This window comes from Salvelinus fontinalis, chromosome 9, assembly GCF_029448725.1.
Source record: "Salvelinus fontinalis isolate EN_2023a chromosome 9, ASM2944872v1, whole genome shotgun sequence".
NCBI lineage: Eukaryota > Metazoa > Chordata > Actinopteri > Salmoniformes > Salmonidae > Salvelinus > Salvelinus fontinalis.
The window spans coordinates 31975356-31997758 of NC_074673.1; the positions used below are offsets into that span (position 1 = coordinate 31975356).

General features: G+C 48.4%; 1 protein-coding gene across 11 annotated transcripts in view; it reads left to right on the plus strand.

Annotated features, from left to right (window-relative positions):
- The window catches only part of LOC129862424 (FERM domain-containing protein 4A-like), a 225350-nt gene extending 203885 nt beyond the window's left edge, over positions 1–21465 (plus strand). For 6 of the 11 annotated variants that reach the window (XM_055934099.1, XM_055934102.1, XM_055934104.1 and 3 more), the window contains exons 8-24: positions 967–1050; positions 1178–1243; positions 1661–1718; positions 1901–1987; positions 6020–6095; positions 7020–7162; positions 7458–7599; positions 10327–10460; positions 10625–10747; positions 14271–14562; positions 14745–14801; positions 16950–17187; positions 17333–17494; positions 17630–17968; positions 18084–18655; positions 19190–19292; positions 19876–21464. In XM_055934099.1, the coding sequence (XP_055790074.1) occupies positions 967–1050; positions 1178–1243; positions 1661–1718; positions 1901–1987; positions 6020–6095; positions 7020–7162; positions 7458–7599; positions 10327–10460; positions 10625–10747; positions 14271–14562; positions 14745–14801; positions 16950–17187; positions 17333–17494; positions 17630–17968; positions 18084–18655; positions 19190–19292; positions 19876–19945 (2746 nt within the window). In that variant the 3' untranslated portion in view covers positions 19946–21464. Of the gene's footprint in view, positions 1–966; positions 1051–1177; positions 1244–1660; positions 1719–1900; positions 1988–6019; positions 6097–7019; positions 7163–7457; positions 7600–10326; positions 10461–10624; positions 10748–14270; positions 14563–14744; positions 14802–16949; positions 17188–17332; positions 17495–17629; positions 17969–18083; positions 18656–19189; positions 19293–19875 lie in introns of all 11 variants that reach the window. The other 5 variants (XM_055934100.1, XM_055934103.1, XM_055934101.1 and 2 more) reach the window with 5 other exon arrangements.
- The last annotated feature ends 938 nt before the right edge of the window (positions 21466–22403 follow it).

Sequence of the window (22403 nt, forward strand, 5' to 3'; positions counted from 1 at the left end):
TTATAGCAGTCTACAGTATAATATAGTTTTCTACAGAATGATATAGTAAGTACTGTAGTATTCTATTGTAAACTGTAGTATTTTTTCATGTTGGAGATCAGGTATTGTCTTGGTTATTATATTTCCAGTGTTGGCTGTCCTTTTTCCAGGACTTTCCCTCAGTATCAGCGGGCTGGGAGGTTTAGGGGATTACAGAGGGGTTTAAGACTGAGAGTCTGAAGTCTGGGGTCTCGCTATCTCTTCCTCTCTCTCTCTCTGCTCCACCTCTCTTTCTCGCTCAATTCAATTTCAATGTAAGGACTTCATTGGCATGAGTTAACATTGCAAAAGCAAATGAGGTAGATAATAAACAAAAGTGAAATAAACAATAAAAATTATCAGTGAACATTACACTTGCAAAAATTCCAAAAGAATAAAGACATTTCAAATGTCATATTATGTCTATATACAGTATTGTAACGATGTCTCTCTCTCTCTCACTCTCTCTCTCTCTCTCTCTCTCTCTCTCTCTCTCTCTCTCTCTCTCTCTCTCTCTCTCTCTCTCTCGCTCGCTCGCTCTGTCTGTCTGTCTCTCTGTCTCTCTGTCTCTCTCTCTCTCTCTCTCTCTCTCTCTCTCTCTCTCTCTCTCTCTCTCTCTCTCTCTCTCTCTCTGTCTCACACACTCTCTCTGCAGTTGTTACCAGCTGTGGACTGTCTCATCAGTCCCCCTGAAACACAGCAGGGCAGCATTAGTTTCACCCACCCTGTCAGTTACTAACTCTGGCCCCCAACCCATAGATTATTCTTTGGGAAATACCCATGGATTAAAGTCAATACCTCATTGTAGTAGACAAACATCACACTATTGGAGACGCCTTTGGATTGGTTTATATCGCTAATGCCAATCTGTCTCCAACACCTCTTGGTAGTTTGAAATCAGTGTGTGTTCACAGTAATGACGTGTGTGTGTTTCTGTGTGTGTCACAGTAACGACGTGACGAGGTCAGACCTGAAGAAGCTTCCAGCTCTGCCGACTCAGGCCCTGAAGGAACACCCATCTCTGGCATACTGGTGAGTCCCAGCCTGTCTTATTGTCCCAGTTGACCAGGGCCACCAAACTCTACTGCCTGGTTGCCCGACCTGGCTGCCTGGTTGATATGAGTGATTGATTAAATGTTGTGTATGTTTTCTGTTCCAGTGAGGACCGGGTGATAGAACACTACAAGAAGCTGAATGGACAGTCCAGAGGCCAGGCCATAGTCAAGTAAGACTGGAGAGGGGAAGGGTGTGTGTGTTTCTTATGTGTCTCATGTTCTCTCCCTCTTGAGCTGTGTGTGTTCATCTCTCACACATGCTGGGTGTCTACTGCGTGTGTATCCATATGTGTGTGAGTCTATGTGTTTTTATGACACTCTCTCTGCCATAGTTGATGTGAAGTTGAACACTGTGAACTCTCTGACTGACTAATGTCTCTCTCTCTCTCTGTCTGTCTCAGTTATATGAGCATCGTTGAGTCTCTGACTGACTAATGTCTCTCTCTCTCTCTGTCTGTCTCAGTTATATGAGCATCGTTGAGTCTCTGACTGACTAATGTCTCTCTCTCTCTCTGTCTGTCTCAGTTATATGAGCATCGTTGAGTTTCTGACTGACTAATGTCTCTCTCTCTCTCTGTCTGTCTCAGTTATATGAGCATCGTTGAGTCTCTGCCTACATATGGAGTACATTACTACACTGTTAAGGTACAATCTTATCACTTACAGTCTCTCTGTCTTGGGGTTGGGGGCTGAGGGGGTGGGTGAGGGGGTGTTTGGGAGGAGGCTTTGGGGGACTATGAAATACACACACATAAATATACACACACACACACACAAATATACACACACACACACTCTCTGATGTGTGTATCCTTTCTCTGTGTCAGGATAAACAGGGCATCCCGTGGTGGCTGGGCCTGAGTTATAAAGGAATCTTCCAGTATGACTACCAGGACAAGGTCAAGCCCAGGAAGGTAAGACATTCATTCTCTTTCTATCCCTCTCGCTCCATTACGTCTGACTTTCATAAAGATGTAACACTGTCCTCCCATCAGTCTCCCTGTAGTCTGTTAAAGCCTCTCACCTCTCACCTTTGACCCTGGAAAAGACTAGTATCATTCATCTCCTGACACACACACACACACACACACACACACACACACACACACACACACACACACACACACACACACACACACACACACACAGAGTTACAGCTAAACCACAACCAGTAAAAATGCCTTGTTAGTGAGTTGTGAAACACTTTATGGTTTGTGAGTGACTGAGGCAGATGCTGATTTAGATTTTCTTGATAGAGATTAAGCCTATGTCTCTGCTAGCTGGTGTGTTACCGGGTCAGATAAGTATATGAAGGTATGAAACCGTGCTGAAAAACAACAGGAAGCCATGGGCAGGTCTCCATAGTGACAAAAGAACACCCTGGAAACATGTAAAGCCCCCACCCTAACTGTCCTCCACCTTTCTGAGGGAGGGGGACAGGGAAGGGAATCAGGGAGAGGGAAGGGGATGCTTCTCTCCAGTATTACTGAGTCATTATAGACCATTCTATTCTTCATACAATCCCATGGTACCCCCTAGGGACTTCAAGCTTTCTCAGGCATGACCTTTTCTTTGTACGCACACACGCACGTGCAGCGCACACACACACACACTGGCCTAACAGTGGACACACCCTTTGCCATTCTCAGTGCTGTGTGGAAAGTGTCACCATGTCGGTATCTGATATTGTTGTTCAGATTATTCAAAGTTTCTCTAAAGCTGTTAATAAATACACACCACTTATATAACTCCTGTCATTTGTTAGTTTTCATAATAACAACCCATTACACCTTTCTCATTGAAACTGGTTTAATTCCTCATTGTGATGTGCTGTACATGTAGGTACATGTTGAAGTAGCCTTCCTGGTAAATGTGTCTGTGGTGTGCAGTAATGTTCTATGGTCCATTGACTGATTACTAAAGCCTGATATGAGGGGAGATTAAAGCGATGGTTTGTGCCAGCACACAGGGTGTGTAGGCTGCAGTCTATTCCCTGCACGAACAAACCTGATCACACTAGTTGAATACCACAACAGCTACTGGGATGTATGTGACACTAGTGCCAGTGTTGTCTGATGTGAAACTAGTGCCAGTGTTGTCTGATGTGACACTAGTGCCAGTGTTGTCTGATGTGACACTAGTGCCAGTGTTGTCTGATGTGAAACTAGTGCCAGTGTTGTCTGATGTGAAACTAGTGCCAGTGTTGTCTGATGTGAAACTAGTGCCAGTGTTGCCAGTGTTGTCTGATGTGACACTAGTGCCAGTGTTGTCTGATGTGACACTAGTTCCAGTGTTGCCAGTGTTGTCTGATGTGACACTAGTTCCAGTTTTGCCAGTGTTGTCTGATGTGACACTAGTGCCCGTGTTGCCAGTGTTGTCTGATGTGACACTAGTGCCAGTGTTGTCTGATGTGACACTAGTTCCAGTGTTGCCAGTGTTGTCTGATGTGACACTAGTGCCCGTGTTGCCAGTGTTGTCTGATGTGACACTAGTTCCAATGTTGCCAGTGTTGTCTGATGTGACACTAGTTCCAATGTTGCCAGTGTTGTCTGATGTGACACTAGTTCCAGTGTTGCCAGTGTTGTCTGATGTGACACTAGTGCCCGTGTTGCCAGTGTTGTCTGATGTGACACTAGTGCCAGTGTTGTCTGATGTGACACTAGTGCCCGTGTTGCCAGTATTGTCTGATGTGACACTAGTTCCAGTGTTGCCAGTGTTGTCTGATGTGACACTAGTGCCCGTGTTGCCAGTGTTGTCTGATGTGACACTAGTTCCAGTGTTGCCAGTGTTGTCTGATGTGACACTAGTGCCCGTGTTGCCAGTATTGTCTGATGTGACACTAGTTCCAGTGTTGCCAGTGTTGTCTGATGTGACACTAGTGCCCGTGTTGCCAGTGTTGTCTGATTTGACACTAGTTCCAGTGTTGCCACTGTTGTCTGATGTGAAACTAGTGCCCGTGTTGCCAGTGTTGTCTGATGTGACACTAGTTCCAGTGTTGCCAGTGTTGTCTGATGTGACACTAGTGCCAGTGTTGAGTTGATAAGATGGGGCCTCCAACCTAGTTACGAGGGAGCATGTGTGTGTCAAGCACTCTCTTGCTGGAAAGCTGTTGCACACACTCTCCCTATCTGTAATCACACACTCTCCCTATCTGTAATCACACCCTCTCCCTATCTGTAATCACACCCTCTCCCTATCTGTAATCACACACTCTCCCTATCTGTAATCACACCCTCTCCCTATCTGTAATCACACACTCTCCCTATCTGTAATCACACCCTCTCCCTATCTGTAATCACACACTCTCCCTATCTGTAATCACACACTCTCCCTATCTGTAATCACACACTCTCCCTATCTGTAATCACATCCTCTCCCTATCTGTAATCACACACTCTCCCTATCTGTAATCACACACGTACACCCTCTCTCTCCTATTCTTAGCACCATGCTCCATTATGTGTTCATACTCCATTGAGTGTACAGTTCACCGAGCGTAACTGCACTGATTATCTCACACGTATACGCTCACACACACTCTTAGTCCCAACACTGTGTTTATACATTTGTTTTTTCTCCATCAGATCCCCCTCCTCTCCTCTGTTCCTCTTATCCCTCTCTCTCCATTCTTTTCCCAGGCTGTTTTGATTCCCGTGCTGTGCTCCCTCGTCTTCTTCTTCCTCCCTCTGTCCTCCTCTCTCCCTGTCCTCCCTCACCCTGCCAGTTAACTTTGTTTTCTCCTGTTGTTCTGTACAGAGGTCATGTGTGTTTAGCGTTTTTTAAACCATCTCACTGCCTTTGCATCTCTACCACCAGCATTGTTGGTGTGTGCTGCTTGTGTTTCTCTATGTGTGTGTGTTTCCCAGCTGCTAGTGCTGTAGTGTCTCCAGTGTAACAGTAACTGCTGTGACTCTGCTCTCTGTGTAACGAGAAACAGACCTCGTCAGGCATTTTATATGTTTGTGTGTCTGAAGAGGGGGGCTGGCTGGCTAAACAAAGCAAAAGGGCTACTTTTGGTGGGGCCACAGTAATCCTCTCCCCACTCACCCTCCCTCCCGTTCTCCCAGCCACAGAGCCCAGAGCAGGAAGCGTACTCCTCGAGGGAGAGAGGAGCGGTCAGGGGGAGGGAGGGGAGGGTCTTAGCCTGGCTACAGGAGAGGAGGAAACTTTACTTCACACACACTCTCACACTATCCCACACACACACACATACTCGCTCACTTGCCTACAGCTGGTAAACACCCGCCGACTCAGAACTTTCTGTTCCCCTGCACCTGGGGAGGATTTAACACACACACGCACACGCACGCACGCACGCACACACACACACACACACACACACACACACACACACACACACACACACACACACATATTGAGGAGACTTTCTCGCCCAGCAGGGCTTGGTTTTATTTAAAGAGGAGCTGATGGTTCGTAAAGAGGATGGGAAAGAAGGGAAGAAAAAACCTCCCCCTCCCTCTCTCTCAAGGGGGTGAGGTCATTCAGCTGGGGGAAGAGTTCTGGACGAACCCGCTGGGTCTGGATCTGATCAGAGACCCTTACCTCATGTCCTCCCTCTTTCCTCTCTTCCCTCTCTCTCTTCACTCCTCCTCCTCACTCATCTCCTATTCTTTCTGTTTTTGGGGTGTTGCAAAACCAATCCTAACTCTCAGTGGATGTACAGGGAAGTCATATCCAGCCGGGAGTGTGTTTCTGCCTTCTCAAGCTTCTGTGTCTGTATCTCAGTTTGAAGTCTGTGAGCCTCTTTCAGTTCAAAAGTGTGTGTGTGTGTGTGTGTGTGTGTGTGTGTGTGTGTGTGTGTGTGTGTGTGTGTGTGTGTGTGTGTGTGTGTGTGTGTGTGTGTGTGTGTGTGTGTGTGTGTGTGTGTGCGTGCGCGTGTGTGCGTGCGCGTGTGTGCGTGCGCGTGTGTGCGCGTGTGTCCTCAGGTGTTCCAATGGCGTCAGCTGGAGAACCTCTACTTCAGAGAGAAGAAGTTCTCAGTGGAAGTTCATGACCCCAGGAGGTAAATCTATATGACATCTGTGTGTGTAGATGAGATTGAGATTTATAATGTCTTAATTGTACCCCAGTGTAAATGCTGCTTTGTGTAAAGTTTAGCAGACATTAAAATCCCAGAGCAGAGATGGTCATGGGTTGGTCCTTTTGTACTGTTGTTAGTGGTGATGATATATTAAAGACAAGTAGAGACATCAAGAGATAAACAGCGGTGCAAGTAGCTTGTGCACACACACACACACACACACACACACACAGTTTCAGTTTATCTTGGCGTTAAATGGAGCCTGACACAGATAGAACTGCTGATAGTCACACACACAGACGCACACACACACACACACACACACACACACACACACACACACACACACACACACACACACACACACACACACACACAGTCTCAGTTTATCTTGGCGTTAAATGGAGCCTGACACAGATAGAACTGCTGATAGTCACACACACAGACGCACACACACACACACACACACACACACACACACACACAAAAACACACACACTGAACTCTGCTGTCTAGAGGAGGAAGTCACCTGTCTTTTGTTTATTTCACATCTCTACAGAGAGAGAGAGACGAGGGAGACGAGAAAAAAGGAGAGAGACGGGCAGATAGAAGAGAGAGCTGTTTTATTGGAGGCAGTAGTTAGCATGAGATACAGCTAACTTTCTGTCTAAACACTGTAGAGTAAATCATGGGAGTCAACGTGTGTGGTACTGCTGAACATCACTACTAGACATAGCCTCTCTCTTTCTAGAATAAGTGTGTTATCCCTTGCGTCTGGCCCTGCTATAGGCCGTTGGGGTGTGTGTGTGTGTGTGTACGTGCGCGTGTGCGTGTTCTTTAATTTACTGTGTGTGTTGTGTGTGTGTATTCAGTGTGTATAAGGAGGCCTTGTGTCCGTCTCTACTGTAGGGCGTCGGTGACCAGAAGGACGTTTGGCCACAGTGGTATTGCTGTCCACACCTGGTACGCCTGCCCTGCTCTCATTAAGTCTATCTGGGCCATGGCCATCAGCCAACACCAGTTCTACCTGGACCGCAAGCAGAGCAAGGTAACACATAGAATCACTGTGAGGCTCTAGAATGAGTCGGAGGTTCTAGAATGACTGTGAGGCTCTAGAATTAGTCTGAGGTTCTAGAATGACTGTGAGGCTCTAGAATGAGTCTGAGGTTCTAGAATGACTGTGAGGTCCTGGAATGAGTATAGGATTCTAGGATGAGTGTTGGAGACTAGAGTGTGTGTAGTTCTAGAGTGTGGTAGAGCATCACCATATCAGTAGAAACAAGCAGAAATACAGGATTTTGTAAAGATCTAATATCTCCATCTGTGTGTGTATGTTTGTCCAGTCTAAGATCCATGCGGCTCGTAGTCTCAGTGAGATAGCCATCGACCTGACAGAGACTGGCACTCTGAAGACATCTAAACTGGCCAACATGGGCAGCAAGGGCAAGATCATCAGCGGCAGCTCTGGCAGTCTGCTCTCCTCAGGTAAGTCTCTCTGTGTGTGGCTGTTTTTGCATGTGTGTCTGTGCCCTGCAGTACCCTTACTTGACACCACCCCATAATGTTGAGGCCCTGGCCTCTATATGTAGTGTGGTAGAGGAGAGGGGGGTAGATGGAAGAGAGGAGAAGAGAGGGATGTAATGGAGGGTGGGCAGCTTTGTCCTGGTCTCTTGGACAATGCCTCTCTGTGTAGAGGGAGGTCATGTGGTTAGAAAGAGATCTGTGAGAGGAGACAGTGGTAATCCCCCCCCCCCCCCCCCCCACCCCCCTTCATCCCCTATCTAGGCCAGGGCAGGGGTCCGTGGGAACCGAGTTAGAGAGGACAGGGCTGTGAATCTACCTTTAAACTTCAGGACAGAAACCCTTGATGTTTTCCCAAATGCCGTTTCCACCAACATTGTGGAAGTGTGAAAGGCACAGGCAAGATCAACTAATGTTTAGTGAAAGTGCTAGTGCTAGTAGTTTAGAGTGAGAGAGAAAAGAGCGGTACACACATACTGCCAACTGTGTGTGTGTGTGTGCATGTATGTGCAAGGTCAGCTATTTCCACACACAGCTGACACCTTATGAAATCAATTAAGGGAGACCAGGGTTGGTTGTCACACTTTTTACTCTTGTGTTTATTTCTCAGCACCAGTATATCTTACAAGACTCTTGTCAATATCAGGAGAAAGACCAAGGTCTTTGGTTGAGATGGGGGTGCTTTTTATCCTCATATCAAACATGGTTATTAGCCATCAAACACACTCGTTCTACTTGTGACAACCAACCCCATCGCGGCGTTGGAAGTCACATAGTATGGGGTTGGTTGTCACAATGTAACGTATTCCTTTTGTAACAGGAAATTAAGCCACACAGAAAGCCTTTCTTTGATCCAACGATATTCCTAACCAAATTCATAATATTATACATTTTGAGTACATTTGTGTGTGTATGTGTGTGTTTGCACGTGCATGTGTGTGGATGTGTGCTATTTCTCCTGTCCCATGTTTCTCTGGATCTGCCTCTCTTCCTCACTTTGTGTCTTGCACACACACACACACACACACACACACACACACACACACACACACACACACACACACACACACACACACACACACACACACACACACACACACACACACACACAATCTCATAAACACACTCAGTTACTTACATATTCCTACTCACACAGTCTGTTCTCGCTCTCACCCTCGTCTCCAAGCCAGTGTACATGTGTTTGTGTGCACGCATGCGTGCGTGTGTGTGTGTGTGTGTCTTGGATTGTATGCATTGAAACTGGTCCAGTGGTAAAGTATTAGGAAACCGCCAGGCAAGCAGAAAGATGTCTCAGATTTTACACTAGTCAAACCTTGTTACCTCAGAACACGCACACACACACACACACACACACACACACACACACACACACACACACACACACACACACACACACACACACACACAGGTTATTCTGGCAGTGGGATGTAGAGATTGTTAGTGAGAGGGATTCCTCCAGGCTTAAGTAGTCTTGGGAGATGTTGACCCAACTCAATACATCACTACTCTCTTTCCTCACGGAAGTGAATGTGTGCGTGTGCATGTGCTTGCGTGTGTGTGTGTGCATTAAAGGGATGCTGCGTAATTCTGGCAGTTCTGGCGTTTTTTTTCTACTTCCCCAGAGTCAGATAAACTCGTGGATACCATGTTTATGTCTCTACATGCAATATGAAGGAAGTTAGAAGTAGATTCTCAAGCCAATCCTTACCAGCATTAGCGCAATGACTAGAAGTCTACAGGTACAGTAGCATCTGTAGACTTCCATCTGATGACACATCCATCCCTAACCCTAACCCAGTGCAGTCAGTGTGGCAGTACTGGCTCACATCTTAGCTCCTGACCCTGGACCAGTGCAGTCAGTGTGGCAGTACTGGCTCACATCTTAGCTCCCGACCCTAGACCAGGGGTGGCTAACTTTCCTCCTGGAGTTCAGCCCTGCTCTAACATAGTTCATACGAAGATTAGTATAGCTGTTTATCATTATTATAAAATAGTGTTTACTCCAGTATGTCGTCCACAATGGTGTTTGGTCACAGGGTGAACGTTGAACCACAGGGTGACTGTTGTTAGTGTATTTGAGCAGTGACAGGGAGTGTGTGTGTGTGTGTGTGTGTGTGTGTGTGTGTGTGTGTGTGTGTGTGTGTGTGTGTGTGTGTGTGTGTGTGTGTGTGTGTGTGTGTGTGTGTGTGTGTGTGTGTGTGTGTGTGTGTGTGTGTGTGTGTGTGTGTGTTTGATGGGGAGGGAGAGGCTGGCACGATGTTGTGCCTGCAGGGTTGGAGAATGTGCGTCACAGACTGTGTCCTCGGCTGCCCCATCCCGCTCACACACATACACATGCACACACCCTCCCCACCACACACAGTCTTAGACCTCCTTATCGAAGCGTTCCACTCACTTCCCGGTAAACATCCTGAGTTGTCGGCAGGTGCCTTCGCCAATCCCCCGTCCTTCACCCTGTCCTTGTTTCTCTCTGTCTCTCTGGAGGTCTGGGTCAGAAAATGCCATTGTGTTGGGATCCAATGTTGTCAGTGCTGTATTTGGGTGTATGTATATGTGTGCTCCACACAGTAACGTTACAGTAAGCTTGTTTCTGACAGGGTTCTACGCTCTGGTCCATGTTTAGTGCGAACTTCTTTGTGTTCTGACTGCATCTCTGATCTGTGTGTGAAGGTTCCCAGGAGTCGGACAGTTCTCAGACAGCTAAGAAAGACATGCTGGCAGCACTGAGGGCCAGGCAGGAGGCTCTGGAAGAGACACTCAAACAGAGACTAGAGGACCTCAAGAACATCTGTATCAGAGAGGCGGTAAGACACACACACACATGCACGCACGAACACACACACAAACAAAGACACAAACATACACTACATGTACACTCACACACACTCACTCACACTCACTCACACAGACACACACACATCAATGATTAATGATCAATATAATGTATTTCTGTCCCTCTTATCTCTAGGAGTTGACAGGGAAGCTTCCTAAGGAGTATCCATTAGATCCAGGGGAGGAGCCTCCGACAGTCAGGAGGAAGATTGGCCCTGCCTTCAAACTGGACGAACACAAGATCAAGCCGAAAAGAGAGGTCAGAGAATACACTCAAACTGGTACTTCCCTAAGTCCACATGAGAGCCAACTGTTTCCAGTGGTTCCGTTCAGTTCAAGTAAATGGGAGGAGTTGTATTTGTCTCCCAGTATAGATACACTTCCTCATGATCCTGGAGTGATTTAATAGATCTGGTTAAGACTTGGGGATGGAGAACTGATCCTAGATGATTGGTTGAAGCAGAAAAGTAAGTGGGGCAGTGACTAAACCAGCTGTCTGAAACTTCTTAGATCTGGTTTGAAGTCATCCTCAATTCCTCTTTCTTACTGTTCTTCTATTTGTGCCGTAATATATTTTCCACTGCTACAGGGCTGACTAAAAATAGCCTGTCTGTTCCTTACCACAGGAAGCGGTTATAGTGGGAGAGAAAGAAAGTGTGTGCAAGTGAGCGTACATGTGTTTGTGTGCACGCATGCGTGCGCGCGTGTGTGTGTGTGTGTGTGTCTTGGATTGTATGCATTGAAACTGATCCAGTGGTAAAGTATTAGGAAACCGCCAGGCAAGCAGAAAGATGTCTCAGATTTTACACTAGTCAAACCTTGTTACCTCAGAACACACACACACACACACACACACACACACACACACACACACACACACACACACACACACACAGAGGTCATTCTGGCAGTGGGATGTAGAGATTGTTAGTGAGAGGGATTCCTCTCACTAGGTATTCTTGGGAGATGTTGACCTAACTCAATACATCACCACTGTCTCTCTCTCTCTCTCTCTCTCTCTCTCTAACTCAATACATCACCACTGTCTCTCTCTCTCTCTCTCTCTCTCTCTCTCTCTAACTCAATACATCACCACTGTCTCTCTCTCTCTCGCTCTCTCTCTAACTCAATACATCACCACTGTCTCTCTCTCTCTCTCTAACTCAATACATCACCACTGTCTCTCTCTCTCTCTCTAACTCAATACATCACCACTGTCTCTCTCTCTCTCTAACTCAATACATCACCACTGTCTCTCTCTCTCTCTAACTTAATACATCACCACTGTCTCTCTCTCTCTCTAACTCAATACATCACCACTGTCTCTCTCTCTCTAACTCAATACATCACCACTGTCTCTCTCTCTCTAACTCAATACATCACCACTGTCTCTCTCTCTCTCTCTCTCTCTCTCTAACTCAATACATCACCACTGTCTCTCCTAAGGGAAGTGTGTGAAACAGGTCTACTGTTCTGGTTTTCTGAGGTGAGGGTCAGGGGGGGGGGGGGGGGGGGGGGGGGGGGGGTGTTTTTCTGGAGTGAGGTGAGGGTTAGGGGGGAGTAGGGTGTGTTTCTCTGGGGTGAGGTGAGGGTTAGGGGGGAGTAGGGTGTGTTTTTCTGGGGTGAGGTGAGGGTTAGGGGGGAGTAGGGTGTGTTTTTCTGGAGTGAGGTGAGGGTTAGGGGGGAGTAGGGTGTGTTTTTCTGGGGTGAGGTGAGGGTTAGGGGGGAGTAGGGTGTGTTTTTCTGGGGTCAGGTGAGGGTTAGGGGGGAGTAGGGTGTGTTTTTCTGAGGTGAGGTGAGGGTTAGGCGGGAGTAGGGGGGGTTTATATGAGGTGAGATCGAGCGTTAGGGGGGAGTAGGGTGTGTTTTTCTGGGGTGAGGTGAGGGTTAGGGGGGAGTAGGGTGTGTTTTTCTGGGGTGAGGTGAGGGTTAGGGGGGAGTAGGGTGTGTTTTTCTGAGGTGAGGGTTAGGGGGGAGTAGGGTGTGTTTTTCTGGGGTGAGGTGAGGGTTAGGGGGGAGTAGGGTGTGTTTTTGTGAGGTGAGGGTTAGGGGGGAGTGGGGGGGGTCTGAAGTGAGGGTTAGGGGGGGAGTATGGGGGGGGTTCTGAGGTGAGGTGAGGGTTAGGGGGGAGTAGTTTTTTTTTCTGAGGTGAGGGTTAGGGGGGGGGGTTCTGAGCTGAGGTGAGGGTTATGGGGGAGTAGGGGGGGTCTGAGGGGAGAGGTGAGGGTTAGGGGGGAATAGGGGGGGATTTCTGAGGTGAGGGTTAGGGGGGGAGGTCTGAGGTGAGGGTTAGGGGGGAATAGGGGGGGTTTCTGAGGTGAGGGTTAGGGGGGGTGGGGGGGGTCTGAGGTGAGGTGAGGGTTAGGGGGGAATAGGGGGGGTTCTGAGCTGAGGTAAGGGTTATGGGGGAGTAGGGGGGGGTTGGTTTCTGAAGTGTGGTGAGGGTTAGGGGGGAGTGGGGGGGTCTGCGGTGTGGTGAGGGGTTAGGGGAGAGTGGGGGGGTCTGAGGTGAGGGTTAGGGGGGGAGTGGGGGGGGGGTTCTGGGGGTGAGGGTTAGGGGGGAGTAGGGTGTGTTTTTCTGAGGTGAGGTGAGGGTTAGGGGGGAGTAGGGGCATGTTTTTCTGGGGTGAGGTGGGGGTTGGGGGGGAGTAGGGTGTGTTTTTCTGAGGTGAGGTGAGGGTTTAGGGGGGAGTAGGGGCATGTTTTTCTGAGGTGAGGGTTAGGGGGGGAGTGGGGGGGGGTCTGAGGTGAGGGTTAGGGGGGAGTATGGGGGGGTTCTGAGGTGAGGTGAGGGTTAGGGGGGAGTAGTTTTTTTTCTGCGGTGAGGGTTAGGGGGGGGTTCTGAGCTGAGGGTTATGGGGGAGTAGGGGGGGTCTGAGGGGAGAGGTGAGGGTTAGGGGGGAATAGGGGGGATTTCTGAGGTGAGGGTTAGGGGGGGGAGGTCTGAGGTGAGGGTTAGGGGGGAATAGGGGGGGATTTCTGAGGTGAGGGTTAGGGGGGATGGGGGGGGTCTGAGGTGAGGTGAGGGTTAGGGGGGAATAGGGGTGGTTCTGAGCTGAGGTAAGGGTTATGGGGGAGTAGGGGGGGTTGTTTTTCTGAGGTGTGGTGAGGGTTAGGGGGGAGTGGGGGGGTCTGCGGTGTGGTGAGGGTTAGGGGAGAGTGGGGGGGTCTGAGGTGAGGGTTAGGGGGGAGTGGGGGGGGGGGTCTGGGGTGAGGTGAGGGTTAGGGGGGGAGTGCGGGGGGTTCTGAGGTGAGATGAGGGTTAGGGGGGAGTAATTTTTTTTTCTTCTGAGGTGTGGTGAAGGTTAGGGGGGGGGTTCTGAGTTGAGGTAGGGGTTATGGGGGAGTAGGGGGGGGGGTGTTTTTGTGAGGTGTGGTGAGGGTTAGGGGGGAGTGGGGGGGTCTGAGGTGAGGTGAGGGTTAGGGGGGAGTATGGGGGGTTTCTGAGGTGAGGTGAGGGTTAGGGGGGAATAGATGGGGTTTTTGAGGTGAGGGTTAGGGGGAGCTGGGGGTGTTTTAGGGGTTCTCAAGGGAGACGATACAGGACTAGGAAAGAAAGGGGGAGGAAGGAAGATATATAATTTCCTCATTGGGTTTTTCCAGGCCTGGGAACATGCTTTAGGTTACTACTGGTGGACGTGGACGGGAGTTACTCATGTCTGAGTGTGTGATAGCTTGTGTGTGTTTGTTTCTCTTTGTGCACACAGTTGTGTGTCACAATTTCTAACCCTTGCATCTCTCTCTCTCTCTCTCTCTCTCTCTCTCTCTCTCCCTTTTACCAGGAGGAAGAGCTAGAGCGTCTAGAGAGGGAGTTTGCCATCCAATCACAGATCACAGAGGCTGCGAGGCGGTTGGCCGGCGATCCGCACGTGAGCAGTAAGAAGCTGAGGAAACAGAGGAAGACGTCGTACCTGAACGCACTGAGGAAACTCCAGGAGATAGAGAACGCCATCAACGAACACCGTGTCCGCTCTGGGAAGAAACCCACGCAACGCGCTTCGCTTATCATAGAGGGTGAGACTACACACATGCTGAGAGAATCGCTTATACGAACCACAGCGCGTAACAAACAGGGTGAGACCAGGCACACATACACAACATCAAAAATTCACATACACCATACACACACACTCAAACGCACTCACACAGACACACACACACACGGCAAGAAGTGCTCATAAACATTCATTTAAACACACCTACCTAACCCCAACCAATGCCATAGTAAGAGTGTTTTCCTCTGTTCTCTACCACAGAGGCCAACATCGGCTCAGAGGACAGCTCTCTGTCAGACGCTCTGGTCCTTGATGACGGTATGTTTACCTCTCTCTCTCTCTCTCTCTCTCTCTCTCTCTCTCTCCCTCTCTCCCTCTCTCCCTCTCTCTCTCTCTCTCTCTCTCTCTCTCTCTCTCTCTCTCTCTCTCTCTCCCTCTCTCTCTCTCCCTCTCTCCCTCTCTCCCTCTCTCTCTCTCTCTCTCTCTCTCTCTCTCTCTCTCTCTCTCCCTCTCTCCCCTCTCTCCCTCTCTCCCTCTCTCTCTCTCTCTCTCTCTCTCTCTCTCTCTCTCTCTCTCTCTCTCTCTCTCTCTCCCTCTCTCTCTCTCTCTCTCTCTCTCTCTCTCTCTCTCTCTCCCTCTCTCCCACTCTCTCTCTCTCTCCCTCTCTCCCTCTCTCTCTCTCTCTCTCTCCCTCTCTCCCTCTCTCTCTCCCTCTCTCTCAATTCAATTCAATTCAATGGGCTTTATTGGCTTGGGAAACATGTGTTAACATTGCCAAAGCAAGTGAGGTAGATAATATACAAAAGTGAAATAAACAATAAAAATTAACAGTAAACATTACACTCACAGAAGTTTCAAAACAATAAAGACATTACAAATGTCACATTATATATATACAGTGTTGTAACAATGTACAACTGGTATAGTTTTTTGTGTGCTCTAGGGCAACAGTGTCTAGATGGAATTTGTGGTCCTGGCGACTGGACCTTTTTTGGAACACCATTATTTTGGTCTTACTGAGATTTACTGTCAGGGCCCAGGTCTGACAGAATCTGTGCAGAAGATCTAGGTGCTGCTCTAGGCCCTCCTTGGTTGGTGACAGAAGCACCAGATCATCAGCAAACAGTAGACATTTGACTTCGGATTCTAGTAGGGTGAGGCCGGGTGCTGCAGACTGTTCTAGTGCCCGCGCCAATTCGTTGATATATATGTTGAAGAGGGTGGGGCTTCAGCTGCATCCCTGTCTCACCCCACGACCCTGTGTGAAGAAATGTGTGTGTGTTTTGTCAATTTTAACCGCACACTTGTTGTTTGTGTACATGGATTTTATAATGTCGTATGTTTTACCCCTAACACCACTTTCCATCAATTTGAAAAGCAGACCCTCATGCCAAATTGAGTCGAAGGCTTTTTTGAAATCAACAAAGCATGAGAAGACTTTGCCTTTGTTTTGGTTTGTTTGGTTGCCAATTAGGGTGTGTAGGGTGAATACATGGTCTGTTATTTGGTAAAAAGCCAATTTGACATTTGCTCAGTACATTGTTTTCATTGAGGAAATGTACGAGTCTGCTGTTAATGATAATGCAAAGTATTTTCCCAAGGTTACTGTTGACACATATTCCACGGTTGTTATTGGGGTCAAATTTGTCTCCACTTTTGTGGATTGGGGTGATCAGTCCTTGGTTCCAAATATTCTCTCTCATTCTCTCTCTCTCTCTCTCTCTCTCTCTCTCTGTCTCTCTCTCTCTCTCTCTCTCCCTATTCTCTGTCTCTCTGTCTCTCTCTCCCTTTCTCCCTCTCTCTGTCTCTCTCCCTGTCTCTTTCTGTCTCTCTGTCTCTCTCCCTCTTTCTGTCTCTGTCTCTGTCTCTCTCTGTCTCTCTCTGTCTCTCCCTCTCTCTCCCTCTCTCTCCCTCTCTCTCTGTCTCTGTCTCTCTCTGTGTCTCTGTCTCTGTCTCTCTCTGTCTCTCTCTGTCTCTCCCTCTCTCTACCTCTCTCTCCCTCTCTCTCCCTCTCTCTCTGTCTCTGTCTCTCTCTGTGTCTCTGTCTCTGTCTCTCTCTGTGTCTCTGTCTCTGTCTCTCTCTGTGTCTCTGTCTCTGTCTCTCTCTGTGTCTCTGTCTCTGTCTCTCTCTGTGTCTCTGTCTCTGTCTCTCTCTGTGTCTCTGTCTCTGTCTCTCTCTGTGTCTCTGTCTCTGTCTCTCTCTGTCTCTCTGTCTCTCTCTGTCTCTCTCTGTCTCTCTCTGTCTCTGTCTCTGTCTCTCTCTCTCTCTCTCTCTCTCTCTCTCTCTCTCTCTCTCTCTCTCTCTCTCTCTCTCTGGTCCTAGACGACGGGATGTTTACCTCTCTCTCTCTCTGTGAACCTCACAGTGGAATAAATCTAAAGGTGTCATCATCAACCTTCTCATGGGGTCTAATCAGTGTTCAATCTAACCAATCCCTCCTTCCCTCTTTCTCTCTCTCTCTTCAGACGACCCCCAGGTGACAGGGACCCCGACCTTCTCTCCGGCAGCATCTCCACAAAAGGGCCTCCCTCCCCGGCCTCCCTCCCACAGCCGGCCCCCTCCTCCCCAGTCCCTAGAAGGCCTTAGACACCTGCACTACTCTCGCTCCGAATACGACAAGTCCCCCATCAAACCCAAGATGTGGAGCGAGTCCTCGCTGGACGAACCCTACGAGAGGGTAAAAAAACGCTCCTCACACTCCAGGTGAGAGGTCAACTCTGTTGCCATGATGATAGATCTATACTGGGGGCATGGGGCATGTGATATTTGGTTTAACGATAGTAGAATGATTAGAAAATAGCAATAGTAATGTTAATGTTTTCTAAGTGCTCTCTCTCTCCCTGGCCAGTCACAGGCGGTTCCCCAGCTCTGGTACTTGTGGGGAGGCAGGAGGCAGTAACTCTCTGCAGAGTAGCCCCATCAGGAGCCTTCCTCACTTGAGCGCCCAGTCCAGCATGCCCTCTACCCCTGACCTGAGGACCAGGACCCCTCAATATGTACACTCCACCAGGTAACCGCTAGATAACTTTGGAATAACCTTCAGACAACTGCCACACTACGGTCACCTCACTAGGTCAAAGCCTCAACTATACTGGAAAATCTCTCTCTCTATCTCCCTCCCTCCATCTCTCCCTCCTTTCACCAGGTCTGTGGACATCAGTCCCACCCGTCTGCACAGTCTGGTTCAGCACTTTAGGAACCGCAGCTCCAGCCTGGAATCTCAGGGCAAGCTACTGGCCTCTGACCCCGACACACACACTCACACCGACACCCTGGGAGCCCTGGGCAGCCCTGACTTCTTCCTGGCCCCAGGGACACGCAGCTCCAACGGCTCGGACCCGCTGGATGACTGTTCGTCCTGTACTTCCCAGAGCAGCTCAGAACACTACTACCCTGGGGTAGCTCCGGGCTCCAACCCTAACTACTCCACCCTGGGAGAGGACTCCCCCTCCAAAGCCAGGCAGAGACAGAGGCAGAGGCACAGGTTAGTACAGCAGAGCTGGGTGTGTCCAGGCATTTACTTTGGACTTGTTCAGCAATCCTTGGAGGATCTCTGTGACATATTCTATGTTTAATGTGTATATCCTCTCTCTCTGCAGGTCTGCAGGTCACCTTGGTTCCTCTAACTCTGGCTCCATGCCCAACCTTGCAGCCAAGAACGGATCAGGGGGCGGTGGTACGGGGGGAGCAGGGACTGGGTCAGGGCAGCACGGGGTGTACCTCCACAGCCAGAGCCAGCCCTCGTCCCAGTACCGGATTAAAGAGTACCCCCTGTACGTAGAGGGCAGCCCCAACCCGGTGGTGGTGCGCAGCCTGGAGAGTGACCAGGAGGGCCACTACAGCGTCAAGGCCCAGTTCAAAACCTCCAGCTCCTACACAGCCGGGGGGCTCTACAAGGAGACCTGGGGGGGTGAGGAGGGGGGAGAGGGGAGTGGCAGACTCACCCCGTCCCGCTCCCAGATTGTACGGACTCCCTCACTGGGGCGAGAGGGGGGAGGAGGGGGGAGGGCGGTGGTGTCGGACGAGCTGAGGTGTTGGTACCAGCGCTCATCGGGCAGTCTAAAGGAGAGGAGTCACTGTGGCTCCAATGCGTCAGACAGCGGCTCGTTGCAAGGCACTCTGGGACACGGACGAGGCAACAGGGTGGGGACGCTCGCCAAGGGATCGCCAGGTGGGTGACAACACACCACACACTCATCACCCTCAGCGGGGTCGCAACAACACGACTTCCGCTTTTGGATGTGAACAATGTGAACTCCTCTACCACTTTTTCTGGATTGGTTGAATAGCAGAGACCCTCTCCCGACAGTTTTTTTTTAAATTTTACACCAGCTACATTAGGTTACACAGACAAAGTTTATGTTCAAAGCTAAGTTTGGAGTTTTGACTGGGTTTGCTCAGGCAGTGTTAAGGATAGATGTTACATTTCCTATTATTTACATTCAGATTATGAGACTGATGTGCTGCCTACTGTGCCAACAAGGCCTGTGTGTGAAGGAGAGGGGCCTCTGTTAAGGAGAGTGTGCGTAAAGCGATCCCTGAACTAAAGGAGCCTGTTTGTCACAATGGTCACACCCCCACTTTAAGCCCCCTATCTGAGGCATAGCTGGGATTCCGCAGCCCCTGACCACCGACCTTTGTCTTTGTGCGTGTGTGTGTGTATAACTGTGTGTAACTGTGTATAACTGTGTGTCTCTCTGTATAGCAGCTTCCCCTCACAGCCAGAGGAGTGTGACTCCCTCCAGTGAACAGGCTGCCACCCCCATACCCCCCTGCAGCCCACAACACATCCTCAACTGGCAGAGCGGGTAAGACACTCATACACACAACCTATACACACACACAGACACACACACACACACACACAAACTGCACACACACAAACTACATACACATACACATACACACACCAATACATCATTGGCAGATTTTGTTATAACGTGTTTGGGGATGAAGACCAGGCACTCGGGATCCTGCTCCTATTGGGCCTTTAACCCTGGGTTAAAGGGTAAAGGTTAGAAGCTCTGGCTCCTGTATTACAATTCACAGGACATAATCTGCATCCTATCAAAGCATCTTCAGCTCTGCTTCTCTTTATAACCTCTTTATAACCTCCAACCTACACACACCCTTTGCCCTTCTGCAGTACGGGACTCAGTCTAGCTACTGATCACAGGGCTGTCTTGTCTTCCTAAAGGACTTGGACTTGACGTTGTTCTAACTCTCACCCTCACACTAAATACGCCAGAGTGATTTGTTAACTTCTCTCTCCTCTCTTTCTCTTTCGCTCTTCTCTTTTTTTCCTTCTCATTCCGTCCCTGTTCATCTCTCTCCCTCTCTGTCTGTACTAACCTCTCTGCTGTCTGTCTGTCTGTGTGTTTCCTGGTTTAGCGGTACAGCAGACAGCTCTCCTACTGAAGACGTGTGTCAGTCACCCCCTCAGCCCAGCTCTGAAGCATAGAGGTACTGTCTGTCTGCCAGGACTCTGCCAGAACACAGACCTAGAAACACAACAGATAGACCAGCGAACAACAGAAAAACAATGTAGAACCATAGACCATAGAACCAATCCTGTGTGAACACTTAGAAACACACCCCATAGAATGAGTCCTGACACAAAGACATAGAAACCTGAACTAGCTAAGGGACGTAGAAATAGATCCGCTTGACTAGATACAGTGCCTTGCAGAAGTATTCACCCCCTTTGGCATTTTTCCTATTTTGTTGCATTACAACCTATAATTTAAATTGATTTTTATTTGGATTTCATGTAATGGACATACACAAAATAGCCCAAATTGGTGAAGTGAAATGAAGAAAATAACGTGTTTCAAAAAATCGAATTAAAATAAAAACGGAAAAGTGGTGCGTGCATATGTATTCACCCCTTTGCTATGAAACCCCTAAATAAGATCTGGTGCAACCAATTACCTTCAGAAGTCACATAATGATTTATATAAAGTCCACTTGTGTGCAATCTAAGTGTCACATGATCTGTCACATGATCTCAGCATATATACACCTGTTCTGAAAGGCCCCAGAGTCTGCAACACCACTAAGCAAGGGGCTCCACCAAGTAAGCGGCACCATGAAGACCAAGGAGCTCTCCAAACAGGTCAGGGACAAAGTTGTGGAGAAGTACAGATCAGGGTTGGGTTATAAGAAAATATCCGAAACTTTGAACATCCCACGGAGCACCATTAAATCCATTATTAAAAAATGGAAAGAATATGGCACCACAACAAATCTGCCAAGAGAGGGCCGCCCACCAAAACTCATGGACCTGGCAAGGAGGGAATTAATCAGAGAAGCAACAAAGAGACCAAAGATAACCCTGAAGGAGCTGCAAAGCTCCACAGAGGGGATTGGAGTATCTGTCCATTGGACCACTTTAAGCTGTACACTCCACAGAGCTGGGCTTTACGGAAGAGTGGCCAAAAACAATAAGCAAACATGTTTGGTGTTCGCCAAAAGGCATGTGGGAGACTCCCCATGTGGGGGACTTTGGCCATCAAGGAAAACTCTATGTCTAGAGCAAACCCAACACCTCTCATCACCCCGAGAACACCATCCCCACAGTGAAGCATGGTGGTGGCAGCATCATGCTGTGGGGATGTTTTTCATCGACAGGAACTAGGAAACTGGTCAGAATTTAAGGAATGATGGAGGGTGCTAAATACAGGGAAATTCTTGAGGGAAACCTGTTTCAGTCTTCCAGAGATTTGAGACTGGGACGGAGGTTCACCTTCCAGCAGGACAATGACCTGAAGCATACTACTAAAGTAACACGCGAGTGGTTTAAGGGAAAACATTTCATGTCTTGGAATGGCCTAGTCAAAGCCCAGACCTCAATCCAATTGAGAATTTGTGGTATGACTTAAAGATTGCTGTACACCAGCGGAACCCATCCAACTTAAAGGAGCTGGAGCGGTTTTGCCTTGAGGAATGGGCAAAAATCCCAGTGGCTAGATGTGCCAAGCGTATAGAGATATACTCCAAGAGACTTGCAGCTGTAATTACTGCAAAAGGTGACTCTACAAAGGAATGACTTTGGGGGGGTGAATAGTTATGCACACTCAAGTTTTATGTTTTTTTGTCTTATTTCTTGTTTGTTTCACAATAAAAAATATTTTGCATTATCAAAGTGGTAGGCATGTTGTGTAAATCAAATGATACAAGCTCCCCCAATTATCCCCCAAAAATTCCAGGTTGTAAGGCAACAAAATAGGAAAAATGCCAAGGGGGGTGAATACTTTCGCAAGCCACTGTATGTAGAAACAGAACCTGAACTAGATCAGTGGTGTAGAAATAGAATCCCTTGTCTAGATTCTAAGTATTGTACCAACTGCTGAGTTGAATAGGGTCTTCCCATTTCTAATCCATTCTAATAGCAGGTTTGGGAATGGTGTCTGTTCTATCTGCTTTGTTTCTATGGCTGTAACTGGACTGCATGTCTGCTGTGTGTGGCTGTCCCTGTTTCTGCCTGTAGCTGCTCTCTACAGTAAACCCTAACCCTCACTACTGTACACGCTTAGAAAAAAAGTCTGTCCCCATAGGATAATTATTTTTGGTTCCAGGTAGAACTCTTTTGGGTTCCATATAGAACCCTCTGTGGAAAAAGTAATACCTGGAACCAAAAATGGTTCCTCAAAGGGTTCTCCTATGCTAAAGAACCCTTTAGGTTCTAGATAACACCTTTTTTCTAACAGTGTACTGTAGGGCTGAATCCATTTAGTCGACTGGTCGATTATTTAGTCGACTGAGATTTCTTTAGTCGAGCAGTAGCAACAACAAAAAATGTTTTTAAACATGGTGTACCAGACACCTATCTGATTCGCGTCTGTCTGTGTGCACTGATCCATTGTGGAGGCCGTGGGGATGGCACAGTCCATTACAAAGACATGTGCTTCTGAAATTGT